The sequence below is a fragment of the Engraulis encrasicolus genome, chromosome 22 (genome assembly GCF_034702125.1).
Source record: "Engraulis encrasicolus isolate BLACKSEA-1 chromosome 22, IST_EnEncr_1.0, whole genome shotgun sequence".
NCBI classification, from domain to species: Eukaryota; Metazoa; Chordata; class Actinopteri; order Clupeiformes; family Engraulidae; genus Engraulis; species Engraulis encrasicolus.
Window position 1 is genome coordinate 2933226 of NC_085878.1, and position 21471 is coordinate 2954696.

The 21471-nt window shown below is 43.2% G+C and overlaps 2 protein-coding genes across 2 annotated transcripts in view; both read left to right on the top strand.

Moving 5' to 3' along the window:
- The window catches only part of pde8a (phosphodiesterase 8A), a 73171-nt gene extending 69941 nt beyond the window's left edge, over positions 1-3230 (top strand). Inside the window, exon 22 of the mRNA XM_063188357.1 lies at positions 1009-3230. Coding sequence (XP_063044427.1) covers positions 1009-1115 — 107 coding nt within the window. The 3' untranslated portion in view covers positions 1116-3230. The remainder of the gene's footprint in view (positions 1-1008) is intronic.
- A 6055-nt stretch (positions 3231-9285) lies between these two features.
- Positions 9286-20058, top strand: LOC134438749 (KH homology domain-containing protein 4-like). The gene is given in 15 exon segments (XM_063188391.1): positions 9286-9721; positions 10833-11043; positions 11152-11271; positions 11460-11540; positions 11634-11682; positions 12897-13117; positions 14050-14258; positions 14839-14899; positions 15746-15803; positions 15992-16227; positions 16557-16670; positions 17298-17395; positions 18421-18542; positions 19435-19550; positions 19552-20058. Coding segments are annotated over 15 exon segments (1749 nt in total). The 5' UTR covers positions 9286-9704; the 3' UTR covers positions 19588-20058.
- Positions 20059-21471: the final 1413 nt, after the last annotated feature.

The following is a 21471-nucleotide window of genomic DNA, read 5'->3' on the forward strand; positions in this document are numbered from 1 at the left end:
TCGCGGGTGGCAAACTGCAGGCTCTCACCCCACGCTATACACTGTGATGGTCTCCACATTCATCTGGTGTCCGCGGACCTCTTGTAGACAGTAGTGCGAGGCTTGTCGGGATGATGTTCTCTCTTTGCCGGGCCGGTTGGTATAGGGCAGGCTATGCGCATTCTGATCTCCATGGAGTTCCGTTGCGCTGTGGTGATCCGACAACATCGATTTCGATTTAAGGTCAACAAAAATGCAGACGGCAATAAATAGCACTAAAAAGTGCTGTCTAGAAACACATCGTCATATCTGTCCAAAATGTAAACTTCATATGGACTAAATAGGTTTAAACAGATGAAAAAATTGCACGGTTTTGACGGAGTTACCAGAGAGGCAGCCAAACAATGCGGCGCCATGGCATGACACAGTACACAGGAGCTCTATGCTTTGACTGCCTTTTCTTTCTTAATTACTTCTTATTCAATCTTACCAATGCAAATTGCATGCATAAGTATGAAATGATATTCATAGGACAGTATAAAATACAGAAATTCCACACTGTGCATTCATGTGCTCTTGGAAACTTGTATATATAATATATAATATATAATATGGAGATTCCCACTTGGGCTTTCATATAAGAATCTCAGAAACTCATGTAAAGTATGAACATTTTCCGTTTTCCATGGAAAATACCAATTGGATAGCGTTCATGTGTGTTTCCCATCATGTCAGTGTTTGGTATTTGCCATAATTCCGAGAGCACATGCATGCAGAATGAGACTTACATTTGAATAATAGCTCCCAAACATTCTACAGAGAGAGAGAGAGGGAGAGAGCGAGATTATTATTAAAAATTGAATGCCATCTGGCCATACACACAACACATGTGGCACTTTCGTCATCTACTTCCATTGTCTTGGCAATAGCATACCATGCATTAGTGAACTACATGCTGCCATAGAACAACTTTTGCCTGCTTGTGGAGCCCTTGACTGACTTATTTTTTTGTCTCATCTGTCGCTGTAGCATTTGCAGATCTCCCGAATCTCATGCAGCATTTGGACAACAACTACAAGTATTGGAAAGGCCTCGACGAACGGAAGCTCCATAGCCTGCGGCCACCACCAGAGTAAGGGTGGAAGGGGGCAGCGTCTGGATTGGGCTGTCCCTTTGCCCGAGTTCGACACCCCGCCTTGCCACGCCACACCGGCCCTCTCCCCTCGCCTCGCCTGGTCCGACCACTTCCAAGCAGGCCTCCAGACCGCTTCTCTTTGCTCTCTCTCTCTCTCTCTCTCTCTCTCCCTCTCTCTCTCTCTCTCTCTCTCTCTCTCTCTCTCTCTCTCTCTCTCTCTCTCTCTCTCTCTCTCTCTCTCCTGGAGCTAGTCTGCACACCCCTCCTCTCTCCTTCCGTCCTCTATCACAGTGCACAGTGCCGGAGCAGCAGCCTTGGGCTGCCCAGGCCTGCTAGCCCTAGCCCTAGCCCAAGCCCTGGGGTCAATTCAGGCCTGCTAGCCCTAGCCCTAGCCCTGGGGTCAATTCAGGCCTAGCTCTGGCCCTAGCCCTGGGGTCAATTCAGGCCTAGCCCTTGCCCTTGCCCTGGCCCTAGCCCTGGGGTCAATTCAGGCCTGGCTCGTCCCAGCACACTTGCCTTCGTAAGCCTAGTCCGTCTCGAAACACACGACTGTAGGTGATCAGCTGCTTGGCTTGAGAGTGGACTGGCCAAATGATGGACAAAAGCGAAACTGGAGACACAGGAGAACGAAAGAAAGAAAGAAATGAAGGAAAAAACAAAACAAAACACGACAGGCACTTGGACCTCTGTGCAGATATGTTGGCCCAACAGGAATTGTGATGTTGGGTGACTCTATGCGGGATGAGACCCACAAGTGAGGTCCAGCCTGCTCCTTCCAAAACAGGCATAACATGATCTTTTTAGTAAGACTGCACCGCTATAGCAGAGAAGCGGAGATTAAAAACAAAAAAATATCTCATGAGAGGAGTTGAAGAGATGGAAAGTAGCATGTAATACGTGTGTGTGTGTGTGTGCGTGTGCGTGTGCGTGTGTGTGTGTGTGTGCGTGTGCGTGTGCGTGTGCGTGTGCGTGTGCGCGTGTGCGTGTGCGTGTGCGTGTGCGTGTGCGTGTGCGTGTGCGTGTGTGCGTGTGCGTGTGTGTGTGTGTGTGAGAGAGAGAAAATGAGAGAGAGAGAGGGAGAGAGTGTGTGCGTTTGTGTGTGCACATGCGATGATTCTTATCCAGACCCCTGCTACTGCGATGGGACTAGTCATGTCCAGGCTTTCAGAAGGAAGACTGCAGAGCCACACTCCTCCTGTACCGGGCCTGCAGAGCCACACTCCATCTGTACCGGTCCTTGCTGGTTTTTCATTGTTTATCATTTTGTTTGGGGGAGGGGGGCTTATTTCCCTTTAAGAAGACATGTCTACTATGCTAATCCTTGACTCTCAAAAGGGCATGTGGCAAATTACACAGCCCTTCGAAGGCCGTCCTACAAAACATATACAGCGCCAATTTAGGACGCTTACTGAAGACAACACAAATGTAACCATTTGAAAGAAAGGTCACTATTACAGATTGACATTGATGTATTTATTTTGTTTTTTGGTTTTTTTAGATGTTCATTATTTTCTATACTAAAATAAATAAATGAAATGATCAATTAGCTAATGAAATGGAAGGAAGAACAAAGTAAAAAAGAACCAATGGAAGCCAAAGCTGATTAACAGAAATTATAATCCAGTTAAGACTTGTCCATATTTAATACCCGTAGAGAAGGAAGGAAAAAAAATCATTCACATTAAAAAAAGAAACCTTTTATTTTCTTATTACAAATACTAGTTTGAATGACACATTTATATTGCACTGTAAACAATGATGGGTATGTAATATTCCTCTAATTTTTGTCCAAGAAGGCTGGGATACTGAATTTGGGAATAAGCTCTTACGTTGTTGATCACTTGGGTGTTTGGTTGTGTGTGCGCAGATACGCCACTGCAAGATGCGTAACTCCTCTTTCATACTGTTGACCACACGGCACTCGGCGACAGCAGAAAAATCTGTGAAAAGGAATGAAAAAAAAATATTTTGGACTTGAACTGACCTTCTTCTTCTTCTTTTTCTCCCAGAATTGTTTTGTATCTGGTTTATCCTACTGAAAAAGACTGCCTTATTTTATACAATATTTATACAGTACATCCCACTGTGTAACCATAAAGGACATTCTGGAGTTTTTAATATCATAGTAAGAAAGTTATGTTCACGTAAATCTCGATATTTTTATAGACTATGAATTTTACACTGGAGCATCAAAAAAGAAATGGAACCGCTATTAGCCCTCGTGTTTGTGAGAAGAAAATGTTTGCCCACCAGAATGGTATTACGTATGGCATGGAAACGATGAAGTCTTTGGGGAAGTATGGTAGCATTGTGAGGTAACGAATGGTCAGTCACTGTTAGCGGATCTTCTCCTGCAGATTGCTTGTTTGGGGAATTATGAGATCCTGACAGTTCATTCAAGTCCACACAGAATACCCAGGATTATACTTGAGCCTACGTTGGCCTGTTAATTAGAATACTAATACATGTTTAAGAACTGTCCTCATTTAAAAAAAAGAGATTTTCCTACTATATATATATATATATATATATATATATAGTAAATATATATATATATATATAGTATATATATATATATATATATATATATATATATATATATATATATATATATATATATATATATATATATTAAATCGCCATACAGCCAAGCCAACACTGGTAAAGACGATATTTTGATCAACTTTGTTTTTCTCTATCTCTCTCTTGTCAAAACAGAAATGTTATATAAATCAGGGGATTTTTTTTTAATTCTGATTCACCATAACTTCAGGTCTGACAGCACCAGAAAAAAATGGAAAAACTAGAAAATGTTCAATGGATAATAAAGTAATTATAATGTATCATGTTTCCGAAAGTTGTATTGCTTGACTTTACAGGGACAGACGCTGAAGAAGGCCAGTTGTCCAGCCTAGTACTGTACAACTGCCATGCCAAGGGGCGCCGACAGCGGAGGGACAAAAGGGACAGTTGTCCCTGGCCCAGGAAGAGATGGGTCCCAGAATTGGTTCCTTATTTCATTTCATCTATTGGGCAGGGGGGCCCTTTCAGATGACTTTGTCCCGAGCCCGGCCAAAGCTGTCAGTGGCCCTGGCCATGCCTGTCGTGTCCTGTGTGAAGTTATAAAACGGCATTTATGTTGTACTGTATGTTCTGTCACACATCTATGAGCAGGTACAAAACCGAATGCTTCTTCCCACGGCTCCAAGCCCATCCACCACCACCAGCCTTCATTTTTACTTTGGCAAGGAATTTACTCAGATAAACCGCAATGGCAAGGCTTCACCAATCTCTCCATGGATTGTTTTGTCTGTGAGTGCTCTCCATGCTTTCCATGTTTTGAGGAATAGAAACAGTCTTGGTTTGCTTATGGAGTCTCCTAGACTAGTCAATACTCCCCTTTACTTTGCAAATGCTATACTGTTACAGTGTAACCACAAAATTTTGTTTTCTGAGTCTTGTTGTTTTCTCAGTCTTGTTGCCTTGACATGGTTGGGGGATGATAAGTATGGCTGACAAAAGGAATGCACTCTCATGGGCCAGTGAGAAGGCCTGAGGTCAGGTCAGGGCCTCCCTCACCCCAATGTATAGTAGCATGCAGTCTGGGCCGGACTAGCGCAGAGGAAAGATATGGCCGTGTCATAGGGAGCGTACCTATGTTCCCCGGGTCCTATATTCCCTGGGTCCTAAGGTTCCCTGGTCTTTGTATGGGACCGGGGAACTTAGGGCCCTTTTTCTGAAAATAGGGTTTTATGTTCACCACATTGAATCTAGCCCTTCCCAAAACCATCCCCGAACCTAACAGCCAGCCAGTAATGCAATGTTTCTGAGTTGTAAATGTGTGCCCTGACCAAAACTATCCCTAAACCTAACCTGTCACAACTGCAACAACAACCTGCGCTTTGCCATGCGGCAGCAGCCTAGTTGGAAGCAGCGGGGAACATGGAAACCTTTTTTGAAAAAAGGGTCCAAAATTCCCCGGTTGCGGGGAACATAGGGATGACCCTGCGTCATAGGAGGCCCCAATTGACCAAAAAAAACAAATATCAATAATTGCAGAAATGTGACAAAAACTGATATTAATAAACGGTCTGCTGTGTCACGTACAGTTTGAAATCTTGTTAAAACTCCTCTCCACAGGTGGCAGGCATGTTCTCCTTCATTCCTGGTTTCGAAATAGGACTCTATGTAATTTCGGCCCACAGAATTTGCCTTTCGAGGGGGGCTACAGCGACCTGTAGACCAGGCGCTCTGGGCCCTCTGAATCTGGCAATGCATGTGGCCCTGCCGTGGCCAAACGGTAGGGCACTCCTCGTCTACCATGCATGCGGCTGACCCAGGTTCGATTCCCGGCCCGGGTCCTTTGCTGGCCTGTCACCGTCTCTCTCTCTCCCCACTGGCTTCCTGTCACCACCTTCACTGTCCTATCATAAATAAAGTTTTAAAAAAAAGACAAAAATAATAATTATTATAATAATAATAAGAAATCTGACAATGCATGCAGTACTTTCCAATATAGTTGAGGTGACCACCCTGGCCCTGGTCGGGTCTTTACTTGATCTTGGGTAGGGTGTGTATGTGTGTGTGTGTGTGTGTGTGCGCGCGCGCGCGCGCGTGCGTGTAGCCTACATGTTGCATCATGTTGCCTGCTGCAAAGCCTTTGAGTTCAATGAGATGACCTCACCGTGATCATTCCTTGCCCTTAAAAGGTCAGTGCACTTGCCAATAAGCAGCAGCCAGACACTGATGTACTGTGTATTAACCCTGGATTCATGAGATTCCACAGGCACTTGCTTAGTTTCAAACATGGTAGTAACCTTTTAATAAGCTAGGTGAAGTGAAGACACACAAGCTACAGCACAAGTTAAAAGGACTGCAGGTCATCTCAGTACCTCTCTTATTTACACGCCATGCAGGCGAATCCACTACATACTTTAAAGTTGTTGGGTTATTTATTTATTTATTTATTGGGGGGGGGGGGGTCTTTTGGGCCTTTAAAATGACATAATGGTGTGAGAGGAGACAGGAAATGAGCAGGAGAAGTGGAAGGGATACCGTTGGGAAATGACCTGGGACGGATTCAAACCTGTGGGACACATATGGTCATACAAGCCCTTATGGGAGGGGGTTCTGATGATTTTGTGTAATGACTGAGATCTTTTTTATTTCCAAAGGCAGGATCACTGCCTCTGTGACTAAGGAATCTTCACTCATAGTTCCAGTTTAGTGGTACACAGCCATGAGTCCCTGCACTAGGCTGTGCCATCAAAGGGGGAAAAAACAGTTGCCAGGGGACACTCATGTCTTTGGTTAGTTAATACAGCGTGGAAATGTTCTGTGCACCGGAATCAAAGAGAGAGCATGCTGTTCTCCACATGATGCCATGTTGAAGATCTGGTTTTATCTTTTGATTTTTGACGCTGCTGACTATGTCTATGATCCACCGTCTAATTAGATGGCATCAAACGGCTTGTGGCTAAATTCTGATGTTTGATGTGGGAGTCAGTAAGATGTGCCCCAGTCAGTAGACCACCCCATTAAAATGGTAGCCTGCTGAGCAAAACCAACATTTGGGCAAAAAGAATGTCCCTGTCGAAGACTGCAGCTTATAAGAAACATTGTGGCATTGTTTCTGTACACATATTATATCATATCCCATTAGCAAATGAGGCTGGGCTGTGACTGAGTATGCCTATCAGTGGTTTCAAGTAGGCCTATTACGATTAACACACAGGCCAGTTATATCTGCAGACTAGGGCCCCCCACCTGCCCCAATACAGTATAATCAATATAAGTGGAGAAATGCAACAAGATATGGTATTGATAACTTAGTATGCCGTGTAAGGTAGAGTTTTAAATCTTGTTAATTAACTAATTACTCCTTAGCAGGGGTGATAGTGAAAAAAAATCCTGAGCCTGAACTTTTTCCCCTGCTCTAACGACGACGACAAGATACTGCATAGTGACATAACGTAGGCCTATTTTGACACATTATTCAAACATTTAATAGCCTGTGTATGACCATTATTTAAGCCTGATAGTAGAAGAAAACCCTGAACCTGTAACACTTTCTGAGATAAGAATAACCTAATGGCTACTTATTATCAATGTTTTCATTTTTGCAAACTCTGTCAAGCCTGAAATCAGGCATGGAGGCTGAATACTATCAGCCCTGCCGTAGGTTGCAATGTTTTGTTTCAATATTTGCCTTTCTTGGGGGCCTAGAGCAATCTGTAGCCCAGGGGCCCTGGGTAGAGATGGGATTTATGGCTCTTTTTCGGGATCCTGACGTTAGTGGCTCGTTCCTTTCAAAGAGCCGTTCAAAAAACTGGCTCTTTTGGCTCTTTTTTCAATTATTTATTCAGTGTTAAAAATGTAATATTTTGACTCCTCCTCAAGGTAATGTTGTCCAAACAACAACTGATTATTCTGCTTCTATAGACCGTTTTTGCCTCTCTTTGAGGCAAACAATTGTGTTTTTTCCTGAATTTAATTACTCTGGTCGAGGTCATGTGCTTAAAATGAATGAAAAATGAACGAAATAACGGTCGAGTGGCTCCCCCAGCTGTGATCCGGTTCCCATCGTTCACTTCAGGGAGCCGTTCAAAAGAACCGGCTTGTTCATGAACGACACACCTCTAGCCCTGGGCGTTCTTAATCTGGCCTTGGATAGGGGTAGGCAAGCCAGTGTTTGCAGCACGCGCCTGTTTCTGACTGTCAACCAATGGCCTGTAAAAATAAACAGGCCATCGACATTTGTAGGCCTAGTGGTAGGTTTGATAACATTACAAGTTTGCTCAAGCCATGGCAGAACTTGATGCTTTCGCTAGCCGACCCCCTTAACACAACCATCAACCATCCTCATGTAGCCCATGACATCAAATGTCAAATCAAATCATCTGTGACTTGTCAAAATATGACACTCCTGAAAGGGTGACGGTGCAGAAGAATTGACTTGTCAGTAAATGTCAGAGCATATATTGTCTACCAGCTATGCAGATCCACTGTAGCGTACTTTCCATATGCTATATAGGCCTATATATATATATATATATATATATATATATTTTTTTTTAAAGGATTATTTATTTATTTTAAAGGTCTCCCTGCAGGCCTACACGATGACTGCGGGATCCTGTGCAATGTTTCTGCTAATGTGATGTCAGGCTACATCAAATGCAATTGTGCCTATGTTAAGTGGGGGGAAAGAAATTCATAATTATGATTCATAAATCCAATGTCACTGGGCATCCCTCTCAATCAGAATTTAGGCTACTGAACCCTTACTGTGTTTGCATTTGTGCTTAGATATTTCCTCTAATTTAGGTTAAATTTATTTTATTTCTGAAAAGGTTCAGTCACATTTCTGCCCATTAGGCTACCAGCGGTGAGTAAATATTTGAAGAAGGTTACACTTAGGCCTAGCCTACAGTGACAATAAGTCAGATTGAGAAGGATGGCCAGTCACATGGGAATTATTAACCATAATTGAATGAATTTCCTTTTCCTATCAACTTCATAGGCACAATTGCATTTAAAGTAGCCTGACATTAGCAGACACTGCACAGGATCCCGTTGTCATCTTGTAGGCCGTAGGGTGACCTTAAAAACCAAGCAAAAAAAGAAAGATTTTTTTATTATTATTTATTCATTCTTTCATTCATTCAGGGCCAAAGCATATGAACAGCACCCTACAGTGGATCTGCATAGCTGGTCGACGTCGGACATTTAGGCCTAGGCCTACTGACAAGTCAATTCCTCTGTCACCCTTTCAGGGATGTCATATTTTTATGCATGTTTATCTTAGTAACACATCAGAAATAAATTACAGCACATTCCAGAGTATTCGTTTCACATCCAAAATATATGATTGAACAATGTGATCAGACCTTCAGAAATGAACAATGACAAATACAAGGGCAAATAGGCTATTCAGCAAAAGACAGAATGTTGTCACAAATGTCAGTGAGAGAGAGATTTTCGTCCTTTCAGCATTCTTCTCAAAATCACTTCAATTCCTCCTTGTGTGCTGATTCTTTTCAACCAGCCATGGGTTCTTTTACGTTTGATATTTTTAGGTTGATATTCAGTGCCTCTCTTCACAGTGCGGATCTGCTGATGGTGCCAAGAGGATTGCTTGTAGACCGGGCCACCTTCGAGTTTTGCGAATGGTAATCCACTCCAGCAGACCCTCTGCTCCTTTCCGTCACGTAGATGTGTCCATCTGCTCAAATTTTGTTGTAGGGAAGGAAGAAGTGATGAGGATTTTCCAACGGTGCCACGCCAAATACTCAGTGCACGAAGTCGGACAATCGCTGAGTTTATTATGTTCATTGTGGCTTTCGTTTTCGCCGATTTGGCCAAAATAAGCAAGTTCACCGACACACGACTCACGCCAATGTCACTGTTTTTCAATTTCTTCCGTAGGCCTACAAGTTTACCCGCGTGCGTAGTTGTGTGTTGCATAAACAGTGACGTAGTTCCGCTCGTGTACCACTTTACCGTGGCCTTTTGTGCCTTCAAGTAGATTTGAACGTATGCAGTCGATGATACAATTTTAGTGGAGGTTTTTCTGATTTATTTACCTGAAATGGCGTCGGGTACACCGTAAGTTTTCCATCAACATCATTATTTCATTTCAGATTGAGCCAAAATCCACATTTGATTGAGTGAATTGATTCTTGCCATGCGAGCTATGGTTAGCTTGCCTGTTGAAACGGTGCTAGAGCTCTTGGCGTTGAGCAACGTTAGCTTACGGTTGGCCTGTCTTATCAAGATAGCTAGCAAGCTATATTAGCTAACAACTAGCTGTCTTGCATATCGACATTACCCTAGCACAGAAGTTGCGGTGGTTTTGGCTGGTCTATTTGTGGTCTGATCGAGCTTCACTGAATGCGAAGCTAGTAACAACTCAACCGCTCCTCTGCTCAAAATAATGCAACGTTTCGTAGCACGCTAATAAATCTGCCCGATGGTTGTTAGCATAGCTGCTAGGTATATTGCACTGTATCAGTTTTCGAACAACCCGACCATGGACCATCACATTACTGGGTGGGAAAAGATTTCGGGAAGTTGATGCGATATCGCTGCCAAGTGCGAATCAAGTTGTTCATAGTGTGCCTAGTTGTAGAAAGCTGGTGTGTCCTCCTAGCTAACGTTAGCTCGCTAGCTGTCCAGTTCGTTTAATATTAGTTTTGCAAGCACACACGCAAAGCAGGCCTACACCGCGATTTGGCATGTAGTCAAGAGCCTAGGTGTTAGGGCTCCACCTATCTATTCAACTTGGTTCAAAAGTTAAATCCAGGTGACGTATGTTGAAGCGTGCTTTTTACTTTGTCTAAGTTCATAATTTGCTGCAACTAAATGTTGCAATTTGGCGAGAAAAACATCAACAGTGTTGCTAATGCCTACCCCTTTCAATTTTGCAGCGCAGTTATTTTACCCTGGCAACTGCTTGTATTAAATTTCCTATGAACGACCTGGTGCATACTCTTGGAGGACAAGAAGGCAGACTTTCACAGCCATGTAGTTCTGTCGATACTATCCTCCTAAAGCAAATGTAGATTGAACAGGCCGCAATCACAGTATGTTGGTCAGGCCTACACATGCTACATACAGCCTTATTTACAACTCCCCAAAGTAGTTGTATGAACCTCGACCCAAACCTACATTGCAATGTACACACTTTTGAAAAGGTTTCTTCTCCACTCTCCCACAGATGTTTAAGCAGATGGGACCAACCCAAGTCCAAAGCTGCACCATCAAGCACTGCTGCAGACTCCAGCATGCCTCCTACACCTGGGAGTGCAGCCGGGGAGGATGAGGCACCCCAGGGTGGGGTTGAGATGGCTGCAGCTATGGCTGCGAAGATCAACGCAATGCTTATGGCTAAAGGGAAACTGAAACCGCTCGAACCTTTACCCAGTAAGGTGAGTATTCCACAACTCTTTGTCTGTGTGGCATTGTCTGTAGTGTTTTGTGTGTGGTGTAATGCAATGCCACTGACATGCAATCTCTCTCTTTTTTTTTTTGCACAGACGGCTCCCGCCGCACCTGTCTCAAGTACCACAGAGGAGGTGGTGGTGACCGAAGTGGATATCAATGATGTGCCCATAAACTGCAGAAATCTGCTCACTAAAGGGAAAACTCAGGAAGAGGTAGATGTCATTTGAAAACTCAGTATACAATGTGTGTGCGTGCGTGCGTGCACTCTTGTGTGAATTTTCCTGTAAAGCCGCTTTCAGTACCAAGAAAGGCGTGATATAAAACTGATCTATTATTATTAACCCAACAAATGTGAAAAAAACATTCTAATGGATTATTGTCGTGCATTTCTTGTTTACAGATTCGTCAGCACAGTGGAGCCGTGGTTTCAACAAAAGGCCTGTACATGACCAACGCAGACAAGTCCACTGCTAAAGGGCATGTATTCTCAAGAAAACACCTAGTGGTAAAAAAATGTCTACTTTACTTTTCTGTGTAAGGCTTGTCCTAATTGACTCTCTTTTTATGTAGTGAGAGACCTTTATATCTCCATGTTCAAGGACGGAGTCAGGAGGAGGTCAACAGTAAGTACTAAACTTGGTGTTTTTTTTTGTTAAATAGTTATTGTAGCTCTGTCTTCAAAGGTGTATATTGGGAAGTTAAAAAAGTGGGTTTTTGATTCAATCACCTTCTGGAACTCCTAGTCTAAAGCCCTATTCCAACGGGACTAATTTTATGTATGGACATGGGGAAATGTGATATTTATCTCAGGATAAAAGAAATGGCCGATTCCGACTGGATTGAAATATCTCAGTAAACGAACAGAAAGTAGGAGGGGTTACTCATCACGCACCGTTGTGACTGCACTTGTCACGCGCTTGCCAACTCCACAATACCTTATTGATTTTCAAGCACATTATTGCGCATCCATGGAGGCTTTTGGTCCCGTGGAACAATTCTAATAATTGCCCGTTGGTTTACTAATTCATCAAAATCCATTTTAATGCGTCTGCATGCATGTCCTTTCATTTGGAGAGTCTGTTTGACCATGCTGTCTGATTTTGACAGCGAACACAGCTTGGAACACCTCCCTAAAACATCTAACGGTTAACTGCAAGGAAGTAATGTTTGCAAGCCCGGAGAGATTGGATATATTGTGTGTTCCGTGAGCTTAACCAGACATCTTTACATAGGGTCGCATTCGGACGGGATTAGTATTACCAAGGCAAATTTGTCCGGACCATTTTACAGGTAAAACTTGCGGTGAAGTTTACCCGACATACTCCGCTATCTTTGCCGGACTGGTGCGTTCGGACGGGATTAAATTTCCCGGTTATTATTACTTTACCCCAGGTCCTCCCATTAAACCAGTCCTGTCAGAATAGTGCTTTAGTGACCACACATCCAACTGGTTGATTGCTGAAATCGCCTTTGTCAGGTGGGCAAGCAGAAGGATTTTATTTTTTTATACCATAGGTATTGACTTTGCAGTTTCTTTCCCACCATTTCCTGTAAAAAAAAAATAGAACTTGCACTTGAGTGTAGCACACTTTGTTTTTCCATCTCTTCCACCAAAGAGCTTGAAAGCCACAACCATGAATCTCTCTTCCTACCTAAAGGTTTTGAACTCATGCTATTTAACATATTCATGTACTCATGATAAAAGCTTGTTTAGTTGATTGTTGTTAGGTTTTTTTAGACATGTGATGGGAAATAGTACCCGTCTTGGCTGTGTATTTGCTGTATTTGGCAATAAACTGGAAAAACACAAACTCAACACACTCTTTCCCTACCCCAGAGGCTGTCCAGCGGATAAAGGAGATCATCTCGGAGGATCTGTTGCGTACGGCGGCGGCCTCGGGAGGCCAGCAGCGTCCAGTCATGCCCATGCTGCCTGTGTACCCGCAGCCCCCACGCCCTGCCGCCCCCCCACAGCTCCCCCGGCCCCAGATGCCCCGGCAGCAGCACAACCACCACAACAACCAAAGGTCCTCCTCACATCATGGCGGACATTCAGGGGTATGATTCTATTCAGTCGTCCTTGTTTTGTGTGTGTGCGCTTGTGTGGTGGAGTGTGTAAGCAAAGGCCTGCTGGCTGGCCACTGTAAGGTTTCATCTCTTAAAATTTAACTCCAAATTGATGATGCATTTTAAGGGGCATTTTAAGGAGCAATGAAGCAAAATAATGTTTGTGTTCACAGTTATTTTCCATATGAAGTTGGAAGTAAAGTTGTTGAATTGTTGAGGCCTGTGTAATGGAGGCTAACGAGCAGAGTTAGCGTGGAACGTTAGTAAAACCTCCCTCCCTGAGCCTCATGCGGTATCGGTAGCGCTGGGCAGAAGGACTGGTCCTTTTAGTCCAGCGGTGTCGTAATGTACCTCCCATTGCCGAACTGTTGTAGTTGACGACGTGGTGAGTTCGCGTCCCCACTGTGAATTTATTACAAGTCATGAGATGTGTTGTGATGAATGGCTGGAGGTTGATGAAGGTGAGGCCAGTTGAAACCATGTGGCTCCCGCTGATACCCACCTCCTAGAGCACCACGAGAGAGCAGTCAGAACAACTGTGGCCTCCAGCCAGAGTCCACGGTCTACTGCTGCTGCTGACACATGCTGCATTGAATTCTCATGCCGCTGGCTCAAGTCTCTTGTTAAAGCAACAGTGGAACTAATACAGGGGCGGAATGTCCTTGATTTTTAAATCCTGGTCAAAAGTCGAGCTAAGTTACGAACAACTTAAAATCAATAAAACCCTATTAAAAATATCAATGGGCATAGAACGTTTGGTAGGAAGTTTGAAAATTGAAAGTCCAGTTTCACTGTTTTGACTAACATGACTTGAATGAGTGGTGAATGATGAATGAATAAGCTGTCTTCAGACATAATTAAAAAACATTATTTTCTTTCTATCCTTTTTCCGCTGTTCTATTTTCTCAACTCCTCCTCTGCAGAATTTCTGCCACACCAAGATCTTTGTGGGCCTGGACCAGGCGCTGCCCTCGTTTAACGTGAACGAGAAGGTGGAAGGCCCGGGGGGCACATATCTGGGGCACATCCAGACGGAGACTGGCGCACGCGTCTTCCTAAGGGGCAAAGGGTCCGGGTACATCGAGCAGGCGTCACGGAGAGAGTCCTTCGAACCGCTCTATGTCTACATCAGGTGGGCCTATTGCTGCTGTTACATGCGTCATTGCTAATCTACTGTACGTAGATCTAGTGTAGCAGGAAGCTCAACTCACACAAAGACCTTTTTTTTAAATCAAATCTTGTGGAATGAAACAACTTAAAACGCTTGACACTTTGAATGGAAAAGCAGCACTTGCTGATGTTGAAAGAAATGGTTATTTGTGTATGTGGGTTTTTATTTTATTTTTTATTTTTTTTTATAAACCTCTGCACAGTAACAAGTAATCACTACAAAGTAGGGCTGGGCGGTTCTGGAAAAAATGCGTATCACGATTTTCTTGATGAAAATTAATATCACGATTTTTTTTTTTTTCATAAGCAGGGATTTTCCCCTGCATCTCAATGTTTCCGAATAAAAGGCTGAAATTACATTTAAAAATGTAATAAAATCCTGAATTTTATTTAATCTCCATTTCTATTTTAATCACTTACAAAAAAAAACCTCATCAAAAAGTGAACCGTTATCACGTTTTTTTAACGGTATACCTCCCAGCCCTACTACAAAGCATTAGGATTTCCTAAGCATGTGTTGATCACCCTACTGCATTTTGTAGCCACCCAAACCAGGTTGGATTGGAAGCTGCTAAGAAGCTCACAGAGAGTCTACTGGAAACGGTGAGTCTGTCATTATGTTTTGTCCCAAGTCTGTTGTTGAACTATGGGGTGCCTAAGTCTCACTCTTCTACTTCTGGACCATGGGGCCTTAACTTGCTAAAAAAATTGAATGGAAGTGAATGGGGTGAGTCAAGCTAAAGCCTGATTCCGTTTGACATGTGCTCTTGATTTCACATACGATGGCAGTAGATTTAGATTTGCGTCGTAAGTCTACTCATTTTCCGCAAGCAAGAAGCATTATTTTAGTTTTTGTGCGAGACTTGTTTATAGACCACAGACCTTGCCGTGAAGCGAGGCCTAAGTCGCGCAGCCCGCCCTATCTCAACAACTCTGCTAGAGTGGTTGCTCGACAGACATGCAACTTGTCTTATGAAGTCCAAATTATTACAAATTTGTGCATGCACACAACTCACAAATCGCTTCACAAGTGAAATCAACAACCAACCAACAATCGAAATTGGTTATCATTAGTTCTGAGGTAAGGCATGTGTGTCATCTAGGAGTAATGACGAGGTGGATCTGAAAATAGGTTTAATCGGTTCATTAGAGCCCGGTCAATTTATTTGACTTCTCAGCCCCCATGAGCCGTCTGGAAGGGTGGAGACTTGGGCACCCTATTGGCAAAAATTGTGGAGGTTAAGAAGGTGAAGCTATTGTAAGTTTTATGGCACTCACTGATACCCACCTCCTAGAAAAATATTGTGATTTCAACCACCAGACCTCCAGACATAGGTCTTGCGTGGTTTAATCCTCACTCACATGCCTTCAAATCTGTAAATTAGGACGCAGATTTGTGTGTTTCATAAAGCTTCCGGTGTTCTAATACTGCCTCTCGTCTTCCTTTAGGTCAGAGCGGAGCACACTAGAATGGTGTCCATTTACACAGCGACCGGATCCACTCAACGTGAGTGCATTCTCGTCTGCTTATACTAGTTCAAGTGTAAGCCAAAAATAATACAATAAGACAAGTCTTTCTTTGTAGTGGCAAAAAAGTTGGGGGTCAGTTGTCAAAAAAGAGAAAAAAAGAAAAAAACCTGGGAGTGGTGGTGAGTCGACTGTGTCATTAACATTTTCTCTATACTTTTATTTCAGCATACCCAGCACACGGATACCCAGCTAATAGCAATTACAGTAGCCAGGGGTCCTGGTATAACTACCCAGCAAATGGGTTCCCGGGCTGCTATTCTGCCTACCCAGGTGCCGCAGGTTACTGGGGTAGTGCAAATGGTCAGCCCGGTCATTCTAACCTGTCGACAACCCCTCAATCTTCCCAGGCTATGGTTCAGTATCCTGTGTGTCCTAGGAAACCTCATCCTTACCTAGTACAGGTATGCTTTTTCAGTCCAGTCCATTTTTGTTTTCCTCCTTTTTTGTTTTTATTTAAGTGTGTTGTGTGTGCTTTTCTTGTATTTTATTTATGTGTTTTCTAAAACAGAATTCTGCAACATGCATGCTATTTGTTTGTGTTGTGTTGACCTTTTATCTCTGGAGGTGAGCAAATTCAAAAGTATGTCATAATGCTAAGTAAGTAATGCTAAGTACTATTTGTACATGTAAAAAAAAAAAAAATCCATGTAAGTTGGAGTTTGCTGGTTGGTGTAATGACCATGGCATGCAAAGCGAGACAGCAGTGGTCTATCATTCTTCTCTGTTCAAGGACCCAGCCACCAGCTCCAGCGAAGCCACCAGTAGCCCATCAACCAGTCCACCAAGAACAGACAGCCCCAAGAGGCAGTTTGTTGAAGAGACCGAAACGGCAAATGAGAATGAGGTACGACAGTTGCCGCATCCTAGACTCAGATGTGATCCAATTTCTGGGAGCTTATTCATCACAAGTACAGAAAAATCGGTATTTATTAAACGTGCATTGATTGACTGCTCCTATGCACACCTCTGAAATGACAAATCCCATACCTTCCAAATCTATGTGTACACGCGCACACTCTGGGTAATTTGCTTCCCGAAACCCCTCCGGGTAACCTATATGGTATTAAAATCCCTTATACATGCCATGTTAATTTGCAAGCGTCATGTAAAAATGTCTTTGGAAAAATGCACATTGACTTGTCACATGAAGCATTGGCGGGAAGCGCAGATGCAAGAAACTTCTCCGCAGCAGAAATAGATGTGTACAGGAGGACGGTACTTCGAAATTAGTAAAAGAAAGAAACGCATAATCGGCACGGTCAATATTATTTGCGATTTCGTGTTTCTTCCACTCGCACGCATGATCTGAGATGTTTGCATATAAGAGGCCCATTTCTAGCTTCAAGTACATGTTTGTAAATCCGCCGATGATTGCATGCAGTCTTCACGCACTGGTCTGTGCATAAGAACGCATGATAAATCTGCCCCCTGGTGATGTGTTTACTCAAAACTCTCTGGTCCTTGTCTCCAGGCCGAATCGAGCGGTGGTGGTGATGAGAAGCAGGAGGACCAGTCATCCCCTCCACCACCCCCACCAGGCTCCTCAGATGGTGGCAAGACTGCTGAGAGGTACCTTTGCTGTTTTTTTTGTTGATGTTTTGTTTTTGTTTTTAATCAGTGTTTTTACTGCCAAATACCATTTTATATCTACTATTTATCTTTGAGGGATCTTGGTCAATTATGGCAGGTAGCAGGCTTCACTTAGGGTTTCGTGATCAATTTGGAGGGTGCTGGTCCAAATAAAATGCTTAGACAGTCTCCACATACAAGTACCTGGGTGTTCACCTGGACTCTAAACTGGACTGGTCTGATAACTCACAAGCACCGTACAAGAAAGGACAGCGCAGACTCAACTTTCTGAGAAAGCTGAGATCTTTCAATGTCTGCAACAGACTCCTGCAGATGTTCTACCAGTCTGCTATGGCCAGTGTGCTCTCCTATGCTGTGGCATGCTGAGGTGGCAGCATTAGGAAGAGATGCTTGACAGGCTGGTGAGGAAAGCAGGGTCAAAATGTATGTAACAGTGAGCTATATATGGTTATTTTATGTGTAAGTTGTGTTGTGTCTTGTGGGCAATGTCTTTATTTATGTATCTGTGTATGCTACTTGACTCCTTAATTTCCCCCTGGGATCAATAAACGATACTCTTCTCTACTCTACTAAAACCAAACAGAAAAGGGGTGCACCTTGCATCAAGACTGTTTGTTCTTATTTTTTTTCTGTGCAGACTCGTTTCGGCGTTTGCCTTCCTCTGTGTGCAACCGCGGAGGAAGAAAAACGCTGAAACGCATTTGTGCACAGAAAAAAAATCATTTTGATGCAAGTTTTGCCCCTTTTTTGTTTGGTCTTTCAGGGATCTGTATGCATGTAGTCACAAAGAACCACTGTGATGCAGCTAAAATGGCTACAGGTTGTCAATCTCACCAGCCAAACACACACTCACTAATGGGTCAAAGTGGCTACCAACCAAACTTCACAAATTTCACCAGCAATTTGGGTGGTTGGCTGGTGTTCATTTAGAGCCCTGGTTGAGATGATGGACATGCTGCTTGAATTATTAGAACGGTCTAATATAGTGTTGTTCTCTCCTGTAGGTTCTTGATGCCCCCGCCTCCAATGCCCCTGGCATCTGCCCGGAAGAGACAGAGGGAAAGCCCACCACCCAAGGAGGAAGAGCAGCAGCCGCAGCAGCAGCAGCAGCCACCTCCAGCAACAGGTAGGCGTCACGCTTTCAAATGCCCCCCTACTTTCTGTGCTAATGCATGATGGTTCCACTCTGCCACGGTCAGCCCTGTGGACCGGAACGATCCATTGAAAGAACAGAGGAGGGAGGAAAAGCAAAGCAAATCAAAACAAAAGGCAACAAAGCGACCCTCTTTTTTTTGTGGCTCCCCCAGAGAGACTTGGCTGGCCCACTCTTCCTAAATGCCACTAACTTGTTGTTCTTGTATATGTTCTTTTTCTGTTTCTCCCTTGTCTCTTATCTTTTTACATGTCTCCTCATGACGTGGCGTGGCGGTGGATGTGCTCGACACGGTTGTGGTGAACGGCCCGATCTGAACCGACTCAACTCTCCCCTCTTCTCTGCTCCTCCTCACTCCCTCTCTGTGGGACCTGACCTGTTCTGCAACTCATGTGGGGGTTCTACTTCTCTCTCTCTCTCTCTCTCTCTCTCTCTCTCTCTCTCTCTCTCTCTCTCTCTCTCTCTCTCTCTCTCTCTCTTTCTCTCTCTTTCTTTCTTTCTTTTTCTCTCTCTCTCTCTTTCTTTTTCTTTCTCTCTCTCTCTTTTTCTCTCTCTCTTCTTTCTCTCTTTTTCTTTCTCTCTTTTCTCGTGCTCTTTCTTTTTCTCTCTTTCTCTCTCTCTCTCCTTTTCTTTCTTTCTTTCTTTCTCTCTTTCTTTCTCTCTCTCTCTCTCTCTCCTATCTCTCTCTCTCTCTCTCTCTCTCTCTCTCTCTCTCTCTCTCTCTCTTCTCCCTTTCTCTCTATCTCTCACTCCCTTTAACTTCCCTCTCTCTCTCTCTCTCTCTCTCTCTCTCTCTCTCTCTCTCTCTCTCTCTGTGTGTCTCTTTCCCATATACTCCCCATCCCCCTTTTCTGTGTGTCTGTAGTGTCCCCTGTTGCAGGTCCGGTAGAGGCGGAGGTGATTCCCAAGAAGGTCAAGCTGGTGGACGATAGCACAGGGCTCGTGCCCTACGGAGGAGAGTCCTCCAGTGAGGAGGATGAAGAGGACGCGTAGTAGTAGTAAGGCGGCTAACTCCTAAACTCAGTACTACACCCCCCGAACTCCCCCAGACCCAACCTTACCCAACCCAACTCCCCCCGGACTCCTACCCCTGTCCCCTAACAAGGGCCTTGCTTACCACAGCATCGCCTGGCCAAAGTTCAAGCACATCCTAAAAGAAAACTTACCCGACCCACCCGTTCCTTAACCATACGCTTACACATGCATACGTCCATACATTTGTGAGTCCAACAGGAAAAAGACTGCTACCTTTTTGCCATTTATGACAACTTTTTTTTTTTTTTTTTTTCCTGAAAAGGGTGATTTTAACAAACACATGCAGGAGGAGGACTGAAAGTGAATGCCTGTGATCTCTCTCCTGGTTTCTTAATTGCTCGGCACCAGTAACTGATGTATGCTGTAAATTTCAGTGAAAGACTTTTCTTCTTTGGAAAAATGGTGCAAGTCTGTTCCCATGGAATACTGTAATAAAAGTATTTGAATCAATTTATCAATTTTATTTTTTGTAATTTCTTGACACTGTGACATGAATCAGTTTGAACTGAATTTTTATTCACTGATCTCACTCGATTGCAAACTGGATACAGTATTTTTAAAATGTTCAGGCGACTTCATTTGGATAATATGGCACTGTGACATGTCTCAATTGAAACAGAATTGTATTCACTGACCTCACTTGGATCGTAACTGTACTGTACAGGGTGGTAAATTGGCTTTTTTCCATCATCAGCCAAAATGGCTAGTAGATGTTATCCACTCACTCACTAATGGGTCAAAATGGTTCGTAAGTTGGAAGACCTGGGGTGCATTTCTCGAAACCATAGCTGGTAACTACGTTCGTTAGCTACTTTGTGTTGCAATGCAATTTCCCATTGGCAACTACGGCAAGTTGCTAACTGCTAACAACTACATTTTTGAGAAATGCACACCTGATACTGTTTTTATATATATATATACAGTGAGGAGAATAAGTATTTGATCCCTTGCTGATTTTGTCAGTTTGCCCACTAATAAACACATGATCATTCTATAATATTAATGATAAAATGTATTCTAATATAGAGAGGCAGAATATCAAAAAGAAAATCCAGAAAATAACTTTGAAGAATATATTTTAATTGATTTGTATTCCATTGAGGAAAATAAGTATTTGACCCCTCTAGTCAAAGAAGACAAAATACTTGGTGGCAAAGCCCTTGTTTTCTCATACAGAGGTCAGATGTTTCTTTCAGTTAATTACAATGTTTATGGATATATTAGAAAGGATTTTTGTCCACTTTTCTTTGCAGATCATCTCTAAATCACTTAAGTTGTTTGACTGTAGCTTGCCAAATGGGAGCTTCTGTTCCCTTCACAGGATTATTATAGGGTTAATGTTTGGAAACTGTCTAGGCCACTTCATGACCTTAATGTGCTTCTGCTTGAGCTACTCCTTCGTTGCTTGGGCTGTATGTTATGGATTATTATCATTTTGGGAGGCCAATCCATGACCCACCTTCAGTCTAGTGGTGGTGGGAAAGAGGTTGGCATGCAGCATTGTACGTTTACATGTCTCCCTCCATCCATTTCTTGACGATGTGAAGTTGTCCTGTGTCTTGGCCAAACAAACAACCTCAAAACATAATGTTACCACTTTCATGTACAGTGAGTCCAATATGTATTTGATCCCTTGCTGATTTTGTTGGTTTGCCTACTAACAAAGACATGATCAGTCAATAAATGTTATGATAATATGTATTCTAATATGGAGAGACAGAATATCAAAAAGAAAATCCAGAAATTAACTGAAGAGAATATATATTAATTTATTTCCATTTCATCGAGCAAAATAAGTATTTGATCCCCTGCCAACTGATTACAGTTCCGGGCCCACAGACCAGATGGGCACTTCCGATCAACTTGT